General features: G+C 51.7%; 1 protein-coding gene across 6 annotated transcripts in view; it reads right to left on the reverse strand.

Annotated features, from left to right (window-relative positions):
• The window catches only part of Bcl11b (BCL11 transcription factor B), a 93,156-nt gene that overhangs the window by 34,169 nt on the left and 38,086 nt on the right, over positions 1-20,901 (reverse strand). For 2 of the 6 annotated variants that reach the window (NM_001277287.1, XM_063262010.1), the window contains exon 3: positions 20,104-20,307. The exons of 2 other annotated variants lie outside the window; for them this stretch is intronic. In NM_001277287.1, the coding sequence (NP_001264216.1) occupies positions 20,104-20,307 (204 nt within the window). Of the gene's footprint in view, positions 1-20,091; positions 20,308-20,901 lie in introns of all 6 variants that reach the window. 2 more of the 6 variants (XM_039112400.2, XM_039112399.2) reach the window with 1 other exon arrangement.

A 20,901-nucleotide genomic window follows, 5' to 3' on the forward strand; every position in this document is an offset into this window, starting at 1 on the left:
CTCATTGAACCTGGAGCACAGGTTCAGGAGGCTGACTGGTCATCCCACCCCAGTGGTTCTGCTGCACTGGGAAGACAGATATTTACACGGGTGCTGGGGACAGAACTCAAGTCTGTGCCCAAGTGCCACAAACATTTGACTAAGCCAGCACCCCGCCCCCGCCCCCGCCTCCTGACCTCCATTTTAAGATTTATTTTTATGTTACATGTATGGGTGTTTTGCCTGGGCGTATGTCTGCATACCACATGTGCTCCGGGCCAGCGGAGGCCTGCAGAGGGTGTTGGATGCCCTGGAACGGGAGTTACGGACAGTTGTGAGCTGCCATGCAGGCGCTGGGGATCTAATCTGGGTCCTCTGTAAGCGCTCTTAAACACTGAGCCATCGTCCCCAGCCTCTTTCCCTTTGTAAAATAACTGGTGTATATTTCAGTAATTTCATACACATATGTAATGCATTCTGGTCCTACTCGCCATCCCATCCTCTCTTAACCCCGTTGTGACGCCTGCCAACACGTCCCCCGCCCGTTGTCACGTCTTTCTGTAACTCGCCTCTATTCTTCTCATTTTAGTGCTTCGTAAAGCATGAAACTCCCATTCCTCTCATTACACACGTAATTCTAGTTCACACAATAGAACAGAGTGGCTGCCCCGGGCTCTCGGGCCTCCCCAAACCGGACTCAATCTCTGCACACACACTATGGGAATTCACTCAGCCAAGGGCCCTTCATTCCTTCCCTTCCACACAATCTTTTGCCTGGGCGATTCTTCTAGACCCAGAAGCCTGTCCAGAGTTAGGGGAAGCTATGAACTCTTCGCTCTCGTGGCTCCCAGAGTCTTTCTTACGTCTGGGTAAGAAAGCCCCAAAGAAAGCTCTCCATCACACTGCTCCTCACTGGCCTTTAACGCCAAGGCTTACCCTGAGAGAGAGAACGGGGAGATGAAGCAAGGATATGTGTGCATGAGAGCTCCCGGCTTTCTCCCATACAAGGTGATCGGATAGGTCCTCGGGTGTGCTGGGGCTGGGGGACTGCCCAAGGGTGCTTTCCTAAGGTGTAGCACTCTGCTGGCTCTTGGAGAGAGGAGAAATGGCGTGGGCCTGCTGGACAGCATCTGGCTTAACCAGGAACCCCAAAGAGCAGAGCTTGGCCATCTAATGACAGCCGATGGGATTCCAAAGGTTCACCTATAAAATCTACTAGAACAGCAGCCTGGGTGCAGAATGGAGGATGGAGTCCTGGCCCCTACAGTAACACCACAGCTTTGATAGCAGATGGAGGTAACAGGACTCTGCACCTAGCAGAGAACAGGTACACTTATCCACTCACGCCGTCACCAGCAGCCTGACTAGATTTGTGGGGTACCAAGGCAGCACAGAGATTGAGCCAGCCCCTGGAACCGATACACCTCCGTGAGGAGCTCCGCCACTCCTCCATCTTGTCCAGAGGCTGAAGGCCCAGCCCAACCTCCTATCAAATAGGTTCTTTGTTACCCACCCACCAGCAGGAAGAACTCAGGCAGGAACAATGTTGATGTCAGAGATGCTGAGATCAAGGTCCCGAGCCCTCTCAGCTTAGAAGACAAACTCACAGAAGACAGGCAGCAGCCAGGGCAGACACAGGGACTGGAAACCCCAAAGGATGAGAATGTTGTAAGCACTGCTGGGACACAGGGGTGGCAGTGTGAAGAAGCTCTGATGTGCCCTGTCAGAGGAGACACTTTATGGAAAAGCTAGCCAGAGGGAGTAGGCCAGGCACCACAGTGCTGGCTCACTCAGGAGGGCTTCGGCCTTATAAGCCTCAGTTTATCCATCTCTAAGATAGAAGTGGCCTTCACCTCAGCAGGACCTGAAGAGAAGGAGAGAAAGAAAATGACCAAGCTCCTGGAGGTAGAAGAAGGTTCCCAGTTCTTTCTCCCTCTCTCCCTCTCTCTCTCTCAATTCACATTCCTAGTGGACCCTAAGACTCCTTGTTGACACACAGCCTCTGCTGACATCAGCAGAGAATTCTTGGGTGACTAGAGAACAGGCCCACGGCCCTGGGGTGGAAACCCACAGAGACCACAGAGGTCATGTGACAGAACAAGGCACAGCCAGGATTAGGACAGTAAGAGGATAGGCCCTACCCTGGATGTAGTTCCAGCAGAGCACCCGGGAACACGTGGGACCCCAAGGGAAGAACAGGCAATACGCCAGACCACCATCTCAGCAAGATGCCTGGGTGCCTGTTCCCAGACTGGGGAGACAGCCTCAGTGAGCCAGTGCCTACTTCCGAAGCAGCCAAGAGCCACCTGGAGGGGACCCTGGCATCCCTAACACTGTGAAATATGAGATCCCTGGAGTGGTACTGGCTGATTCGCCATGCTCTATAATCCAAGGTCTGGGACCTCAGGTCAAAGCCTTCTTTTCTGTGATCCATGCAAGGCTCTCCTGGTCTGACTCCAGCACACACTGGCTCTCACCAGGGAAGCTCGTTATCTAATGAGCCCCTCCCTCCATTCAGGGAAGATCTGTCAGAAGAGAGGCTTCAAGTCCCGGCCAGTATGATCAATTACTACTGCCTGCCTGCCTGCCCCTCATCTTGAGTTATCCAGGTCAGGGAAGGTGGTGATCACCTAGTAATGTCTGCCATGGTACAAGAAGGAGCCACTTGGACACAAGTGCTACACATGTACACCAAGCTCAAAAGAACCCTATGACAACAGCACCCTGCTCCTTTCAAGAGAAAGAAAGAGACAAGGTCAGGGCTGTAAAAACAGGAAGGCTGTTGTGCTGGTCCATAAGAATGCCTGAAACCACCAGAGGAGGGTGGGTAGACAAGACACCCAACAGCCAGGGCTCTCAGGGCCCCGGGCAAGCATACAACTTTCTCCTAGCCATCTTGTCTGCAGACGTGCTTACTGTCCACATCTTCTCCAGGGAGAAACCATTTCCAGATCTCATAGTCCATCCATTAACCTTCTAGTACATTGCCCAACAGCTTTGTCTGGGTCTAGAGGCTCTCAAAGGAGGCTCAGAAGCTTATGCTGGGGATGGAGAAGCCTACCACTTCAAGTCAACCATGACAAGGATCCTCCCTGCTCCTATTTGGAAAGAGCCCGACAAAACTGAGAGTTGGCTTAGGGAGGGCCTCACTCTGACTGGAGGGAGAGAGGGAGGGTAGGCCTTACCACTGGAGCACAAGAATGCCCTTGACGAATGGGTTTCCAGACCTAGTCAAGCCCAGGGTCCCGGCCTTCCCATCATGCCTCAGCTTCGGGGTTGCTGAGGGCCTATTAAATTATGATGGACAAGAAACCTTCGCCCACACACATTTACCTAACTACAAGATCAATCACTCCCTGCCTCGCTGGAGCCTGTCATGTGTCAGCCCTACCCTGAGCACTGCACATGTGGACACTGACAGAACATCATCATCTCCTTTAAGCAGGAAAGGACACTGAGACTGGAACAGGAAAGCAAAGGGACAAAGCTGGGGTACCTGAAACCACCGGGGGGGGGGGGTATAGACTAGACACCCAACAGCCAGGGCCCTGAAAGCCCTGAAAGCAAACATACAACTTTCTCCTAGCCATCTTGTGTGCAGACATGCTTACTGTTCACATCTTTCTCCGGGGTACACAAGGCCCATCGTGTACTCCCTTAGTGCTTCCCAACTCCACTCTGCCTCAGGCATGAGAGCATCAAGGAGTTCGGACATCCTCCCGACAGAGCCAGCATCTGAACTCCACTGGACCACAGCAGGGCTGTGCATCTGGGTGCTGTTCCCCCACCTCACTTCCCTCTGCTCCTGTGCATTTGTGGCTCCAGATTCCCTCTTGCAGTACCACAGCAGCTCATCTCAAACAGGTCCTCAGAGGTAAGTGGAGGCATTCCACACACACACACACACACACACACACACACACACACACACACACACACTCATTGTACTACATGAAGACTTGAAAACACAAAGACAGACTACACTCCTACACTTGCATCTGACTGAGCATGCACACATGAACTTTGTGTGTGTGCGTGCAGACACATATGCATGTGAGCACATACACGCATCTACACCTGTTAACAGGTGAATAGGAACATGGGTATGCATCTATACCTGTGTGTTCACGCACATGAGCACCCTTGTGCACCCGTGTACCTACATATTTCGATACATGTGCTGATGCATACATGCCTGCTTGTGCATGTATGTATATAAAAGCATATCTATGCATGTTCACGTGTTGTAGGTCCACATGTAAACTGCTAATGCACCCACATGCTTACACGCATGTATATGTGTGCACACACCACTCTTGGACACTCCTGCCGGTTGTTCTTTCTTCCAGGGCCAACACCTGGTCTCTGGAGCAGGAACACAGGGTTCTGACCTGCTGGTGCCTTCCCACTCTGAGGTTCTGAGGTTCACAACGGACTTGTCCCCTCCCTCCAGAATGCCCTGCAGCTGGGCCCTTCCTTCTAAATCCTTATTTATTTTATGGAAGATTTAATGAGTAAACGCACTGCCCCTCCAGGCTATGTTTCTCGTCACTTTCTCGGGCTTTTGCTCCTTGCTCGTGAAAAGAGGAAGCTTCAGCTTAATACAAGTAAATGAACTTGAATCCCTGCCCACTCCGCCCCCCGCTCCCCACATCCCAAAGAGAAGTGTTATTCCAAACTCAGAAACCACACTCTAGCCCATTCCAAACCCAGAGCCTTTCCCATCGAAGTCACTGGCTTCCACACACTCACCCTCTCCACCCCTGGCTTGTCTCCCCTAAATGCCAGACACCAGAACCTCCTCCTACCCCGGGGTTCACAGGAGCAGCAGGTGAGCTACAGCAGCTCTCTGAATAGAGAGACAGAAAAACAAAATGTGGCCCCTGATTTAAAGACTGCACCCAAAGCTGCGGAGGGAGACACAATTCGGGTTCATTTGACAGCTGCGTTTCCAGGGGCCAGTGTTCCCCAACTATGCCAACTTGCCCTTGGTCCAGGACTAGAACAGGCAGCCAACACCATAGACACCACAGCCAACACATAGACTCCCGACTGCATCTGACCTGGGCTGTCTGTCACACTGCGCTTCTGCTTTGACCTGGGCTCAAGAAGCAACCAGGGTCAGCCCGTTGCAGCCAAAGCTTGACCTAGACACATGGGAACCAGGAACACCCAGGTTAGTCCACAGGCGGATGGAATAGCTCATATTGGCAGTTTCAGGGGAGTCCGTGGGACCCTCCCTACCATGATGTTTAGCGATAGCTGAGCATGAACCTGTGAGAGAAACACACAGCTCAGGAAAGTCGATATCATGGCCACAATATTATCCAATTCCTCACAAGCCTGGCTACATTTCCCCAAAACAGGTCCAAATCCACCCCCAGGGACACCTCTCTGCCTACATATGTCCCTCTCTTGGTCATTGGGGATGTCTGGGGTCCACCCCCATCTAAGCAGAAAACCCCTTGAGGCGGACCCCAGTTCTGAGACAGAAATGGACTCCCATCTCCTTAGAATTCACATGAGCAGCCAGACATGGAACTTTATCAACCAGACATTAATCATGTGTGGCAATTAGATACCCAAGACTGTGCACGGGGAATCTGATGAGCCCGGAACAGAGGAAGAAATTCTGGGCAGGCACCGTACATGGATGGCAGAGGGCTAGGTTACCAAGCGTCTGGTGGATTACCCAGCGATGAGGTTTAATTGCAAGGATTAGCATGAATGTGATGTTTCCCTTCCAAAAAAATTCGAGGAACGTCAAAACCACTCTCATCTGGGCTGGTGTGACTCATGCTTTTAATAGAAGAACTTAATTTTACTCGGGAGGAATTTGGGCTCGGGAAAACATTGTCTAAGAAACACTCATTTTAGTCCCCGCACAACAGGAAGTGGCCCCCCCTCCCCGCACCCGACCCCACCCCTCCTACCCCTGAAAGTAAAAATAAAGACCTTGATCCAGTCTTCTAGACTTTGTCAGGGTGTAGCTCAGTTTTCAATGGGAAGGTGAGGAGTTAAGTCAGGCAGGCAGGTCCTGACTCAGCCAGTGGCCTGGGGCAAGTCCTGTCCCCCCTCTCTAGAACACTTTGGGTGGTACCTATGAAAAAGGCCTGGTAATGAAGCACAGGGGCCCCCGGAAGAGTCCCCAGAGGAGCAAACTGCATGACCAAGCACAGGGACACAGCTAAAGTGAATCTTTTTCTGATCTCCAAGGGTAGGAAGACACAGCTCCCCACAGCTACTGAAGAGAGACAGGCTGCACTATCTGGAGCACACGGAACCTGGGCCCACAGGTTCCTAGATGAGCTGCCCCATCACCAGAAGCCATGCAATGAGCTGCCCCGACCGTTCCTGGTTGGTATCTGCAGAGACCCCAGAACCCATAAGCTTCAAACCTACCTCCCTTCCCTGGGACTCGAATGAATGACAAGGTTTCCAAAACATCTGAGGCCAGGCTGTGTGGGCTACAAGCTTCCCACAAGCCTCTGTCCCCCTGGCAATACGCTGTTATACTTTCTGTCCCTCATCCTTCTCAGTGGCCCTTCGGGCCCAGCAGGTCCATGATGGGATTTCCAGCCATCTTGAAGGAGAAAGGTAGCCCAGGCACCCCCATCTGTATATGCGAGGACTTTGCAGGTGAGTTTCTGTCTGATGGAGCTGGAAGAATATTACCAGATGCCAGTGGTAATTTGAGCCACACAAGCTGGGTCTCAAAGCCACCGACCAAGGTCTCTGTCCCTGCCCCTACGTCTCCAACCCATCGATGCTACCCTCTCGGCCCCCACCCTGCAATTAAGAACAGATATGCAAATGTCCCTCCCCAAATCTTCCCCAGCCCCTGCCCCAGCCAAGGGAGAGGCACTAATTTATAAGTTGCAGATAATGTCACCGACCATTCATCCAAATGTGTCACTAACATCCCATTAGACTGTAATTATTTTTTAATTAAAACTAAGAGAACTGGCATGCCTGAGCCGACTTTATGCATCTGTTATGGGTTAAAATAGCTTTTAAAAAATGTTTCAGAGACCACAGTCTATTGTGGCCGCGGCCTCTGCCAAAGAAAACGCAAGCTTGCTTATTTTCTCCATGGGGCGCAACAGTGCCTGTGTGTGCCGGCACAGAATCGGCTGGCCGTGAAAAGAATTCTAAATAAAACACAAACATGGAATTTGGCAACGCCACAGAAGCAAGCTTAAGACTAATTCCAGCATGTGGACGACGCTCACATAGTAAGTCTGGCTCCAGCATAAATGAAACCAGGCACTGTAAAATACCACGGCGAGTCGGAGCCTCGGCTTAAAGAGACAGGACGCTGACTGCAGGTATCCGAGCTTATAAAGCCAGCTCTCGCCGGCTCCATAAATCCATATGTTATTAGCTGCCTGCATCCAGCCAATCCCTTCGTAAAGAGATGTGTACTAAGAGGGAAAGAAAGGGGAGGTCGGCGAATGGCAACCGTCACTTTGCACTTGACTTTTAGCTCCAATTCTGGGGGTAGGGAGCTGTGTTCATTATTTCAATTAGAGCAGAAAGGCTGAGACCTCAAACTCGCAAACCCGAAATGGAAAAGGCTGGGGCACAGCAGCATCGGGAGTCCGAAATGAAGGAGGAGATGCCCAGAAAGGAAGAACATGGCTAGAAGTCAAGGCTGGCTGGGGCAGTGACGGAGGAACATCTCCACCCAGGAAACGGTTGCCGTAATGATCTTGGGGATGATAATTATAGTTATAACAACAGTAAGATGTAGCAGTGACACAAGGCCAGCTGCTGCTCGAGGCAGGGAGCATGTCACAAATGGGGAAGACTCAACGGGAACATTTTTCTGGAGTCACTGTGCTGCCTCAGTTTCCCCATCTGTAAAGTGGGGTTGACAGCACTGCCTTCCTCTCAGAGACGGGCAAGGAGTGCCAGCGTAAAACCCACGGCAAGCATGCGTCCCGTTGTCATGGCTGACTGGGACATTCGGTTGGCACCATTCCCGTTTGGTTTTTTTTTCAGACGAGGAAACAGGCTTGATCACCCACCCACAATCACAGCTCGTCACAGAGCCAGGATGAGAACCATCCACTCCAAAGCCTTTGGTCTCCCTGTGTACGCTCATGGGTGGCCACACTCTGGACTGACCGTGATGCCTTGGCCTCAGTACAGTGAGTTCCCCAGCAGGCACTGGGAAGAAAATCTATCTTCAGAGACACACTCACACCAAGGTCACGCAATGCTCAGTCCTGCCGTGTCAGTACATACCTGAACCAGAGACATCTGGTACCAGGCAGAAGGGTAGGAAGGGCCCCAAGTACATCTACAAACAACGACAAACACCAACATAAACATGCATTGATAGACACACACAGATTCAAACACACACACACACACACACACACACACACACACACACACACACACACACAGGGCTTTTTATTACAGAGATGGTGCCAGGCCCAACGACCCTGGCAGAGGCAATGGGAAAAAACAGGGAGATGACATGAGGCAATGTTTGGCTCCCGACTAGAAAGCTTGGAACACTTTCTCCTCAAGCCCTAGTCTCTCCTGCAGGTCTGCTGAGGTAGCAGACAGGGCTAGCCTCACCACAAGGTCCCCCTCGCCCAAACCAGAGCTGAGCCGGCTATCAATCAGCCAATGCCATGGCTACCTGTCCAGGTGAGACCAGGATGTCCCCAGCTGCCATCAGCCATAGAAGCCACAGTCTGACTCTCAAGAACTATCCTCTCAGCAAAGTAGGGCTGAGGACAGGGCTCCTGAACTCCAGACCCTGCTCCCCCGGGGGCTACCGCTCAACATGCTGACATCACCACACTCCGGTGGGCTCTGAGATGCTCTTCCTAGGATGGTGCCCAGTATCCTAGAAGACATGGGCTAAAAATACTCCTGAGAGCTGGTTTACAAAAATAATTATGTTTTCTTTAAAAAAAAAATAGATTATAGGCAAATGTGTGTCCAGCTATTTTTAGCTTCTATTCAACTCTTGTTAATTTTTTCTCATAACCATTATAGGCTTTTTGAAAAGCCACCCCCCCACACACACACACACTTTGTACTCTTGACATGGGTTGGACTGGTGGGGCCAGATGTGGCCACAGGGCTTGCCTCAGAGCCTGAGGAGAACTGGCCAGAGGTGTCAGGCAGCTGAGAAACGTAACATTCCTGTGGCCATCTAGTCAGGGGACCACTCTGGAGTCCGGCAGGGGAATACCACAGTGTGGAGAACTTTCCCAGCCTTTAGACATTCCTTCCCTGGAGAGGCCTTCAGTCCAGCAACAAGGGGCTTGCTAGTGAGACCCACAATGTTACACATACTCATGACTAAATCGGGGGAAGCTGTGTGTGGCCTCATGTGGATAAAATGAAGGATTGTGATAAGAGGCCACCCTGGGTGGTCTAGGTGTACCCTTAGCCCATTGTCTAGAAGAGGAGGCAGCAGACTACAGTGGGTACTATGTGCCCACAAAGGTAAGGATTAAGATGATGTGGCCAGAGGCCAAGAGACTCCTGGTGTTGCCTGAAAGCTGAAAGGCGCAAGGAAGGCTACAGTCTAGAAGAGGAGGCAGCAGACTACAGTGGGTACTATGTGCCCACAAAGGTAAGGATTAAGATGATGTGGCCAGAGGCCAAGAGACTCCTGGTGTTGCCTGAAAGCTGAAAGGCGCAAGGAAGGCTACAGTCAACAGCAGTGGTTCCCAGCCCCCCTGACACTGAAGAGAGCCTTTGATAAGGTTCCTCAGGTTGTGGTGACCCCCTCAACCCTAAAAGTCACTACTTTGTAACTGTAGTTGGGTACTGTTGTGACTCATAGTGTAAATACCTGTGTTTTCAGAAGGTCTTAGGCAACTCTGAAATGGTTGCTTGACTGCCCATAGGCATGGGGACGCACAGGTTGAGAACTGCTGCTTTAAAGGAAGCCAACTCTGAATCTGTGACTTCTTCAACACCCAGTCTGGGTTCGTTTGCCACAGTCACAACGCTCACAAAAGGAACCAGAGATAAGGTGCAGAGAAAGCAACCCTGAGCAGTCGCCTATGCAGAATTCTCATAATGATGGTCGGTACCCACCTACAAAGGACCCAAAGCCACTCATGAGATACCCTCCCTCCAGTCAAGGGATCAAGGCCAGCAAGAGCATCCTATGAGACAGAGAAATCCCTGAGGCTCAAAGAGGGCCACGGGTTTCCCTTCTTAGCACAGTACTCCTATCAAGCTGCCTCCAAGTCACTGAAAAAATCACTCACTTGCCCAAGTTTCTTCCCCAAATCTTCATGGCGTGTGTGTGTGTGTGTGTGTGTGTGTGTGTGATGTTTGGCTGACTACTTAAAACCAGCTAACTGAGTGGACAAAGCTGTCCTGAGGGCAGTTAGGGGACTGGAACCCTCACCAAGAATTAACCCAAAGCAGGGCTAAGAAGGAGTCAGTGGGGTCTGGCCTCAAACCATGCATGCGATAACCACATCCCTTGAGCCAGTTCCCATGTCCTTGATGAACATGTCCTTAGTCCTAAAACCCAGAAACTGGAGCCGTACACAGAATCAGCAAGGGTGAAAACAGGGCAGCTTCTGTGGGCAAGCTGGCCTGCCTCTGTATCAATAATAGTTAATAATAACAGCAATAATGGCCAGTAAGCACAGAGTCGCCTGTGATCCCGTGATGTTGCCCACACCCAGGGTCACAGCAAAGGAAGCTGCTCCGATGCCCACTGACGGAGGAATGGAAGAACAGAAAGAGCAAGTGTGAACCAGCCGCACGAGGGACTTAGTACACAGTCCTAAAATGGAAAGACAGTTCCACACCTGCTACACCGTGGATGAGCCAAGCACGCGCGCGCGCACACACACGCACACACACACACATACACACACACACACACACACACACACACACACACACGGCCCCTGGAGTTGTGGCAATCAAAGAAACAGCTGGTAGGATGTAAGATGGTGGCTTCCAGGAGCTGGGGGAGGGGAAATGGAGTTATCGTTTAATGAGAGTTGTTTGAGAGGAGGCAGTTCCAGAGGTGAAAGGGGGTGGTGGCCACATTGTAGACATGTGCTTAGCACCACTATAGTGAATACTTGAAAACGGTTCAGAGACGAGGCTAGGGTTGTAGCTTAGGGGTACACTGTGCCCTAGCAAGCAGAAGGCTCCAGCAGCATCAGCAAAAGCAGTGACCGCCTAGCAAAATTGAAAATATTACATATATATTTACCCGCAATAAAACACACTTCATGATCCTACCTTTGAGCCATTGTGACAATCAATTCCCCGGGGACCGGGGAATATCATTCAGTTGATACAGTGTTTGCCTAGCATGCAGAAGACCCTCAGTTTGGTTCCCAGCACCACAGAAACTGGGTATGGGGGCAAACACCCAGCACTAAAGAGATAGAAGCAGCAAGTTTAAGGCTAGCCTGGGCTACGTGAGGTCCTACGGCAAACACAAAAATTTTTCTTAAAGCCTGTGGCATACCGTGGGCCATCAAGATCGATGGTTTCTTTCATGATTAAATACAGAACAAATGAGCTGTTAATAAAAACCCAAGGAAATTCAGAGCAAGGAGACCAAGTCCGAATTAACTAAGTCCAGACTAAACTCACCCCGAGTCACCGACGCATACGCCCACCCGGTAGAGCAGGCCTCACGCCATCAGCCAGTCATCACCTTATTAAGAAAGGCAATAATAAACGTCCAGTTTTATGAACCGATCCATCCCATCCGCCCGTTTCTGCAGATAGAAAGTTCAGTTTCACATTAACCTCCTCGGAGAAGACCTGAGCCCTCTGACCCCTTCTGTAAGAACGATAAAACACAGATGGTCTTATGATCCAGGGCCCTGTACGACCATCCCAATTCACGTTTGCACCTCTCCTACCAACACCTGCCAGGTAGAAGTGACAAGACCCGTGGGCCCACCGACGGGTGTAAGGACCCGGTGACAAAGAGAAATCAAGGATGCTGCCTCTGTCCCCTGTGACCACACACTGAGGCAATGTGCCATTTCCTGACACTTTTCCAGCAAGGGGACCACAGAACTGGCCAGAACACGGTTCCTCGAAGAGCTAAAGGGGACTGGAACACCTCACATGGAGGGACCCTGTGGCCTCTCCCCACTCCTGCTCAGATTCAGTTAGCCAATCTTCACTTAGATAAACCAGATTCCATGGTTTCAACTTCTCGGAGTTGCGGTAAAACACCTCCAGTAGGCAGCCTCCCTCCTCCTTCTGCCCCTGCCACAGATTCAGAAAACGTGGGCCATTCTATTCACCTGAGCAAGCCCAAGGCTCTGGGTTCAGTCTCTAGAAATAAGGGCGGGTGGGTGGTCAAAACTGTAACTCTTGTGTATAATTATGACTTTTAGAAATCCCGACATCATGTCCTCACACCACGGCTGCATTCAGTGTTCACCCCATAACAGCAAATTCAGTTTCTCCCCCAGCGCAGAGGGACAGGCTTCACACGGAGGAAGAAAGCAAAGCCGTGCTCCCTACAGTACTGGGCTTGGACCTGCCTGTCTGTCCTCAGACCTCAGTACGCCCATCAGTCCTGAGCTCCTCAGGGTGCAGGCCCTACCACAAACGCAGGAGAAGCAGAAGCACAAAGCCTGACTGAGGCAGGCCGGATTCCCACCCAGACACCAGAAACCCAAAACACTGTTTTAGGGCAATTTGCCAAAACTGGCTTGCACGATCTCCTGTCTCTTCGTCAGTACCCTTCTTCCCCGTGTCCCCTTTAAGTCCAGTCATCACGAAGGCCCACCTCAAAGCTTCCATAACCCAGCAAGACTAAAGGGCAGCCATCCCTACCTCCTATGTCAGGAGTCTCTGGTACACTCCGCTACTCACACACCCAAGGGTCCCATTTCTAGGCCAGGGTCAGACACACATGTGGTCAGTGAAACGAAGAACCCAGACGACCTTTGGGACCATGCCTAAGTACCAGCTGCTTTTCCACCAGCATGGTCTGCGTCTGCTAAGCAGGTACAAGCAGCCACTGCGGCCCAACGGGAGTGCAGAGGGGACAGCCAAGTGCAGCAGCTGTGTGACCTCGGTTGGGTGACCTGGGCTCCCTAAGCAGAGAATACCAGAGTGGGATGAGGGGTTACCTCTTCTTGGAGAAAAGATAAGGATAGGGTGTCAGGTGAGGGGTGGAGCTGCCACCTAATAGGTTTTGTGGACTAGCAGCAGCAAGTTCTAAAAGCGGTGAGAGTAAGGACCCCTCACCCCTTTCATGAATGCTAAGAAAACTCCCATGTCAGGGTTGTCACAGAGTGGGCAGACTGACCATCCCAGTGGCCAGCGTCATCCGGCCTGTTTCCTCATACCCTGGCCCACCCTGACAGAAGTGTCTCAGTGCCTTCCCAAAGGGGTTACTTGTGCCCTGCGTGACAAGTGACGAAACTGAGGCACAGAGAGGAGGAGCGGGCAGCCTAGGGGTCACACGTTCACACCCAAAGGCACAGAAAAATGGGACTGAGGAGGTCCCAGAACTGGCACCTGTGAATCACAGTGGCTAATCCAAACAAGACTCCATGCTGAATTTCCCAGGGTAGATTGGACAGCAACCATGCAGGCAGTCTCAGAACAGGAGCACGCCTAGGGGAGTGGCACACAACAGAGGCCAGAAACCTCATGAGAAGCCCGGCACCACTTATTTGGGGCTCATTGCTGTCAAAATGCCACCTGCTGCCAAGTCCCGGGGTGGGCACCGGACATCAGACCTGGTGGCAACACAGAAACTGGCTTTTAAGCATCAACCTCGGAGAACAGGTGCCCTTCACGAGCTCTCCACGTGAACTCAACACGATCAGGATGCAGGCTGGTGATGGCACACCAGTGGCTTGCCTAGCATACACGAAGCCTGGGGGTCAGTCCTTAGTGCTACACTGTGCTATAGCACACTGGTATGGACCCAAGACCTCAGCACGCCAAGCTAAGACAGGAGGATCAGAAGATCCGGAGATCCTCTGTTACAAGAATCAGAAGATCCCGTTATAAAAAGGAGTTCAAGGTCAGCCTGGGATTCAGAAGCTGCTGTCTCAAAAAGAAAAGAGGGCAGGCTATGCAGTCTTGTGGCCAGAGCCCGAAAGACATCGGGTCAAGTCGGCTCTGCCAGCCACTTGTGTCTTACAGTATCTCCCTCCAGCCCGGTTCAGTCTCTCCATCTAGATATCAAAGGGGTCAGATGAGACGTCCAATCAGGACCCCTAAATCCAGACTCTCGGTAAGGTTTGTTTGACCCTCGGGTCGCCCAAAACAAACTCATTTCTGGGTGAGCTCCCCTCCGTGAGGAAGGTGTCGAGCAGCCTCTTCTGCCAATGTCAAATCCCCTTGAAAGGAGCCCGTGGCTGCCGGGCTCCCAGGTCTCTGATGTCCATAGCCAGTGCTGGGCCTTCACATCCACTAACTGCTTGAAAGTGGTGCACCCAGCACGGCATTAAAAATTAATTACACATGCTATTTCATTGCCAGTCCGGAACGTAATGAGCACCAGCTGTGCTAAACAGCCAAACTCCCTTTTAAGACAGCTATAAAAAAAAATAAAAAAAATAAAAAAGAGGAAGAAAGAAAGAAAGAAAAAGAAACTGCTCTTCCAAATGCCTCTCCTGTCAGGGCAGAAAAAAAAACAGCAACATCTTGTACAGATTTGAACAGAATTCTTTGATTTAGCTCTGCCTTCTGAAAGGCCGGCAGAGGCCGGAATGGTATCTGGAATAAGGTCTGTGTCCCCGAGACCTCTGTCATTTGAAGGTAGCCCCCCCCCCCATGAGGCCTACCCTGTTGGCCAGCTGCAGTCCCTCCCCTGAGCCCACCGCAGCTGCGCTGGCCCCTGTTGGCGCTGAAAAGGTGTGATTCCCTACGTGGACAGTGGACAAAGTGGTCGTTCTCTGGAGACCTCCTTGTCAACCTCCAGGGGGGCTGGCAGCTCTCTACTGGCACGTGTCAGGTCAGGGAGGACACTGTGCAGGTCTTGGGCGGGCCCTGAAAGAGAGCGGGTATGGTAGAGCCATCCTGAGATGACACAAACACCAGACTCAATGTTAGGGACCAATCTCCAGGAATTGCCCAGCGTGCTGTCAATGTCAGTCACAGGGCGAGGAGACTACTGCTGTGTTTGTTAGGTAGACATTGCAAAGGGACAAACAACTAATGACTAGCTGATTTTTTTTTTTATTTTTTTTTTGAGACAGAGTCTCACAAAACCCAGACTGACCTATGAACCTGTTGTCTAGAAGAGGGTGACCTTGAACTTGTAACTGGCTGGCACCACACTCCTGCTTTCACACCGTGTAGGCCTAGGGGTCTGAACCCAGAGCTTCACACATGCTAGGCAAGCACTCCGCCAACTGCACTACGTTCCCACCAGGGCTCTCTAAATTTTTAATAATTCCGCCGAGCCAGCCCCATTGACACGGGGACCCGGTGAACTCGGAAAGCACCCCTCCCCCCCCAAAAGCATTACGGTGCAGAGGAACTCAGATGTACATCTGTCACCTCCCTCTGGAGGCTTACACACACACCTCCCTACTACACCCTCACGGCCCCCCTTCCCCACAAAGGCTTAAACGCCCCCCCCAGCACCCAGTACACCACACCCACCAAGCAGTGCCCTGGCAGGACCAGGGAGGACTGCCAATCTCTGTCCTCTGGGAGAGCGGCTGCCCAGGGAGCCTCTGCTGCTAATCAAACCCAGTGCAGAAAGAAACTCCAGCTTCCTCTTCATTCTGGTATGAAATGTGCGCTGTGCAGACCATATCATTAACATAAAACTTCCAGAAATAAGACCACTTTCCAGACAGACTGTATTAATTGTATCAAGCCTCCACAGCTAGGGTGGTCTGATCCGAGGCATCCCATTGGAGGGCTCTGGGTATAAAAATCAACACAGGACCAACACCGGGACATAATTGAAGGAGGAGAAGATGAGAGATTCTCCCGTTAAACCCCACTATTTACTTACAGGTATTCCTTTATCTTTATTGTCCCTTTAACCCGTGCCAAGAAACCCCAGACTAGTTAAATAACACAGCAAGCACAATTTCAGTAGAAAAGTAAATTGAATTTAACTTTACAAGATTGCCCTGTGATTCCAGCATATACTAATGACTGCAACTGACTCCCTCTATTAAATCCAAACACTTCCACTTCCCCGAGCCTGGATGCTGTGTGTTCTTGCGTGAGACCTTGAACTTCGCCAAGCGCATGCATTAATCACTCTGGCTGATGACCATTTACAGCTTCTAAATATGCAATGAAGTTTCCCAGTTCCCGTTCCACCTCCTAACGCTGGTGCACGAAGGAGCCAGCCAAGAGGCTAAACGCTTTTAAGCATGGAAACCGGGGATGCGGTTTAAGGGAAGTTCCCACCCAGTGCCAGATACGGAACGCCATCAGATTGCGAAACCCCTACTGCCTGCGCGTACGAATCATAACGTCTGTGGGCTCGTTACACTCAGAGCATTGTTCTGAGTGTCTGCCCTAAATGACCTCATGCAAAATCCTCCAGACGACTCTAGAGCATGCCCGGTCCTTACGGCCATTTCACAGATGAGAGAACGGAGGAAGAGAAAAGACAAGGAGTGAATCACTTGGGTAAGGCCACACACCTAGCTACACACTTCGCTCACGGAGGCAGTCTGGTATATTCTGAAGGCCACCTTTTGATCATGATGTTGAGGACAGGATAGAGCCCAGTGACTTTCACCTGACTTTTGAGTACCCTCAGATTCTGCTTGGGGCCCTAGGCAGGCCCAAACCCACAACACCCCAATCCATAGGTACACTCCCAGAGGAGCTTTACTCTGCAATATTACATATATATATGTATATGTGTATGTATATGTATGCATGTACATATATACATACACACATTATACATATACATACACACATATACATATAAGCTACGTACATATATGCATACACATATATACATACATGCATATATATACACACATATACATATAAGCTACGTACATATATGCATACACATATATACATACATGCATATACATACACACATATACATATAAGCTACGTACATATATGCATACACATATATACATACATGCATATACACACATATACATATAAGCTACGTACATATATGCATACACATATATACATACATGCATATATACACACACACATGTATACATACATACATACTTATGGGTTTTATACAGGAAAGGGAGGTGAGGCTTATAGAGAGACAATGACATGCTCAAGGCCTCTGGTCCTTAGGTAACATGGGGCAGGGCAACTGGCTGTGGCTCTCGATTCCACAGCTCCCTCGATACAGCTGAGGGAAGTTGCCAGGAGCACCTGACTCGAAACTACAAAGGATCCACTTGGAATCCATAAGAAACGGGTCCCGGTGTCCCTTCTCCCAGCTGTAACCATCTGCGGAAGCATGGGCGAGGGGGGTCTTAGCAGGGCCTGGCCATGTCTGGGTAGTTTTCTCTCCCGTGGAATCACACGCCTTCTATAAATAACCCGGAGTGCGTTCGTGGGCATGCAATTAACCTGTGTGAAACTCAGGCTTCCTGAGTTAATTTGAAGAGATGGGTTCAAAGCGTCCTGATCAGGAAAAGGACAAAGCGCAGTGAGTATCGCAGCGTTCGGTCTTTATGGCCCCTCCTTCCTCTAGGGTTCCTGGCGATTTTATGCCTCCTCTACAGCTACTAATTAAACAGGCACTAAAAACACTTCAGCAAACAGCCCGGTGCCAGGAACAGAACCAAAGGGACAAAACCCACTGGAAGAGGATACTTGAATGTGTCAAAATTTATCAGAAAACACAGCACAGCGGTAGCGCCCGACGCCTCGATGCTAACAAGGCAGAACAATGGTGAAGAACAGTAACGAAAAACGGGAAGGAGAAAGACAGCAGGTCTCTCAGGAGCCAGCTCCGAGAGGTCCCAGGGCTCAGGCCCTCACTGCTTCTCCCCGCCACGCCCCTCATTGTGATCCCCACACATGGACAGGATGCTCCAGAGCCCTGAACTCCATGGCGGCCTCTGTGCTACCAGTGAAACAGGTACCACGTGGGAGCCACTCCTCTGCGTTCTTCCCTTCCCTCCCATCAGCCTCAGAACAAGGTCCCCGAGACCACACTGTGTAAGGCAGGCAAGGGACCACAGACCTGACTCTGCCTGTGTCTGCACTTGGCCTACAAGCTATGTGCCTGAAGACGGCCAACGAATGAATGAGCTGTGAGACCTCAGGGCTCTGAAGCTCGTCTATAACGTGGGAATAACCCTGACACACAACCAAATGCCTAGTTCAGGTCAGACAGCCTCTCTTAAGAGAGCAAGTAGCCTGTGTGAGCACAGACAGGTGCCAGACTTCCCCAGCAGCCCAGGCCCTATAGACCTTGTCTGTCCTCCACTGGGCCTAGACAGGGACCACGCGGCTAACTGAATGAATCCCCAGGCCTTAGCCCAATCCTCTGAAGGGGCTTGGCCATGACCTCCCAGCCTCTGCCCCTCCCACTCACATGGGCACAGGAAAGGCTTCTGCTCAGCACTTGTTAAAAGATACCAGGGAAGCCCAGTCAAACTGAAGGAAACTCAGATCTGATAGCTCCTGCGGAGGGCCAGTCGAAAGTGAAGCCTACCCCGATGGCATGTGGGGCAAGGAGATCATGTTTCTACATGCAGAACTTGACCATGTCCGACCATAAAGGCTCACCTTTGACAGTGCGGCCCCCACTAAGTGGGTCCAGGGCTTCAGGGTTGCAGTATACGTTATAAGAAGACAGAGAACAGGGCAGGTGCCCAGCCCAGCCGGTGCCCCAAGCTTGGTGAACAGGATCTTCCAAACTACACAGAGCCTCAGTTACCTCAGGGAAGCAGGTTGCCCAGAAAGGCTTCCTGGGTGACTTTGGTCTCTGCTTGATACACTCAAGACTTGAGCCCAGTAAGGAACCAGCGTTCCCGGTCTTGGATGGGAGATCCAACGACACAAACACATGTCATAGCAGGAGTAATGGGGCCCAGTACTGCAGAACGCCCCACCAGCAGGAAGACCAGGGAGGTCTCACCCTGGAGGGGGGGGGGGGGCTACTTGTCTTAGAGAGGTCCCTGAGACGGCGTCAATGAGAAGCGAAACTTGCCCAATAAAAATAGTTTTCCTTTCACAGCTTGAGTCAAGAGAAAGCCTACAACGTGCCTGGCAGTGTAGCAAGGACAAACTGAATGTACCCCAGCACACAGCCACCCTCTTCTCCTCTCCTGGCCCTGGCCACGGAAACCAGGCCACAGCTGCTTGCCACGTGAGTCTGTGTCAGCATCCTGGCTCCCGAAGCCACAGTGTGTTGCAAACCAGGCCTCACCATGAGGCTACAGGGAGGGCCTTCTCTCCTCGACCTTGTGGGGACCCTAAGCCACAGAAGTCTGTTTGTGGGGAGTCAGAGCAGGGGAGCAATGTAGGCTGTGTTGCCACCTGGCTGGGGATGCCCTTTGTGTGATGGGGTTTCACTGACCTCCAACAAGTCCGGGGTCCACCCAGAGCCACTGACCTTCACAGCCCCGTGCCCCAGACGCCCACGATGTTTGACTGCTACCCGTGGCCACAGCTTTTTTTAAAAGGCTCCTCTTTGAGATGACTTTTTTTTCCTTCCCTCTAAGTTAATGGGCAACACATTGTCCCAAAGAGAAAGTCAGCATTTTGAACGGCTCCAGCACTATACACAGACAACCCAAGAATCCTCTCCTACCCTTGTCTGGGGTGGGTGGCAGGGCGGCAGAGGCAAGGGGCAGAGGAAAACTTCAGATGTTAAGTGTTATCCAATTAAACTTTAGCTAAACAGCCCAAAGAGATGAAATTTGGAGGTCGGGCGGTGCATTCTGGGAGTGAGACTCTCAGAATTTAAGGGTGGGGGATATACGGGGACGACGGCCCCTTGACCCCCTGGGAACCGACACAGGTTTACAGTTCAGTTGACATCATTGGCACTTCTGCTGCCATCCCCCCCAAAAAAGCTTTTTAAGTGGGGGGGGCACACCCCCCCTTGGGTTCCCACCTTGGGTCCCCGGCTCGGCCCGGGGCACAGCCCGCCATCCCGGGAGCCCACCTCCCCCACCGCAGCGACTCTGTTACCTGACAACTCACACTGGCATCCAAAGGGAGCCTCCATCTGACCCTCACCCTGAGTCCCGTCGCCCGAGATGGGGCGTGCACCACAGCAAGGCAGCGGGAAACAGGGTGGGAGAACGCCCAGGGCACGCAGAGGTGAAGTAATCACGGAGGTGGGAGGGTGGGAAGAGGAGGCAGCTATGGGGGCCATCGATGGCAGCTGGGCAGGCCTGCACGGCCCTGGAGAAAAAACAATAGAAAACACTGGTCAGTTGGGCCCTGGACTGTACAAGGAGCTCGGGGCACAAGAGGGGGCCAGGGTCACTGGGCTACAGAAAGGCAGCCTCAGAGAGGGTTCGGTCCCGAGGACACCAGCGGCAACTGCGGTCCAGGGGCAAGGGAGAAGGGGTGCACAAAGGCTATAAGCAGGGACTACACCTGCAGCTGCCAGATAGTTTCTGGAGGGGGCCTGCCTTGGGGGTCCCTAGTGCAGGGAGCCTAGCATAGAAGGCCTGTCAGGGCCCCACTCCCAGTAAAGGTTCCCTACAAGAGTCTTTCAGAACGAACTGGAGTGGGCTTCGCTTGGCGGTTTGTTCTCTCAAAATATGAGCCACCCCTCCTTGAAAGAGGCAAGAAACTATGTCGGTGTAGGTTCTCCGGACAGGCCTGCGCCACCTCAAGTCTACCTCCAAGAGTCTGGGCGCTAATGAGCCTCCTGCCTAGCTGACTGCCTGGGGCTTGCTGGACTCTGACAAGTGGCACCCAAGCCCCAGAAGCTCACAAGGTGCCCTGAGCTCCTCCTCCCTCCCTTACCACAAGAAAACCTAGCATGGC

The sequence above is a fragment of the Rattus norvegicus genome, chromosome 6, assembly GCF_036323735.1.
Source record: "Rattus norvegicus strain BN/NHsdMcwi chromosome 6, GRCr8, whole genome shotgun sequence".
Classification (NCBI taxonomy): Eukaryota; Metazoa; Chordata; class Mammalia; order Rodentia; family Muridae; genus Rattus; species Rattus norvegicus.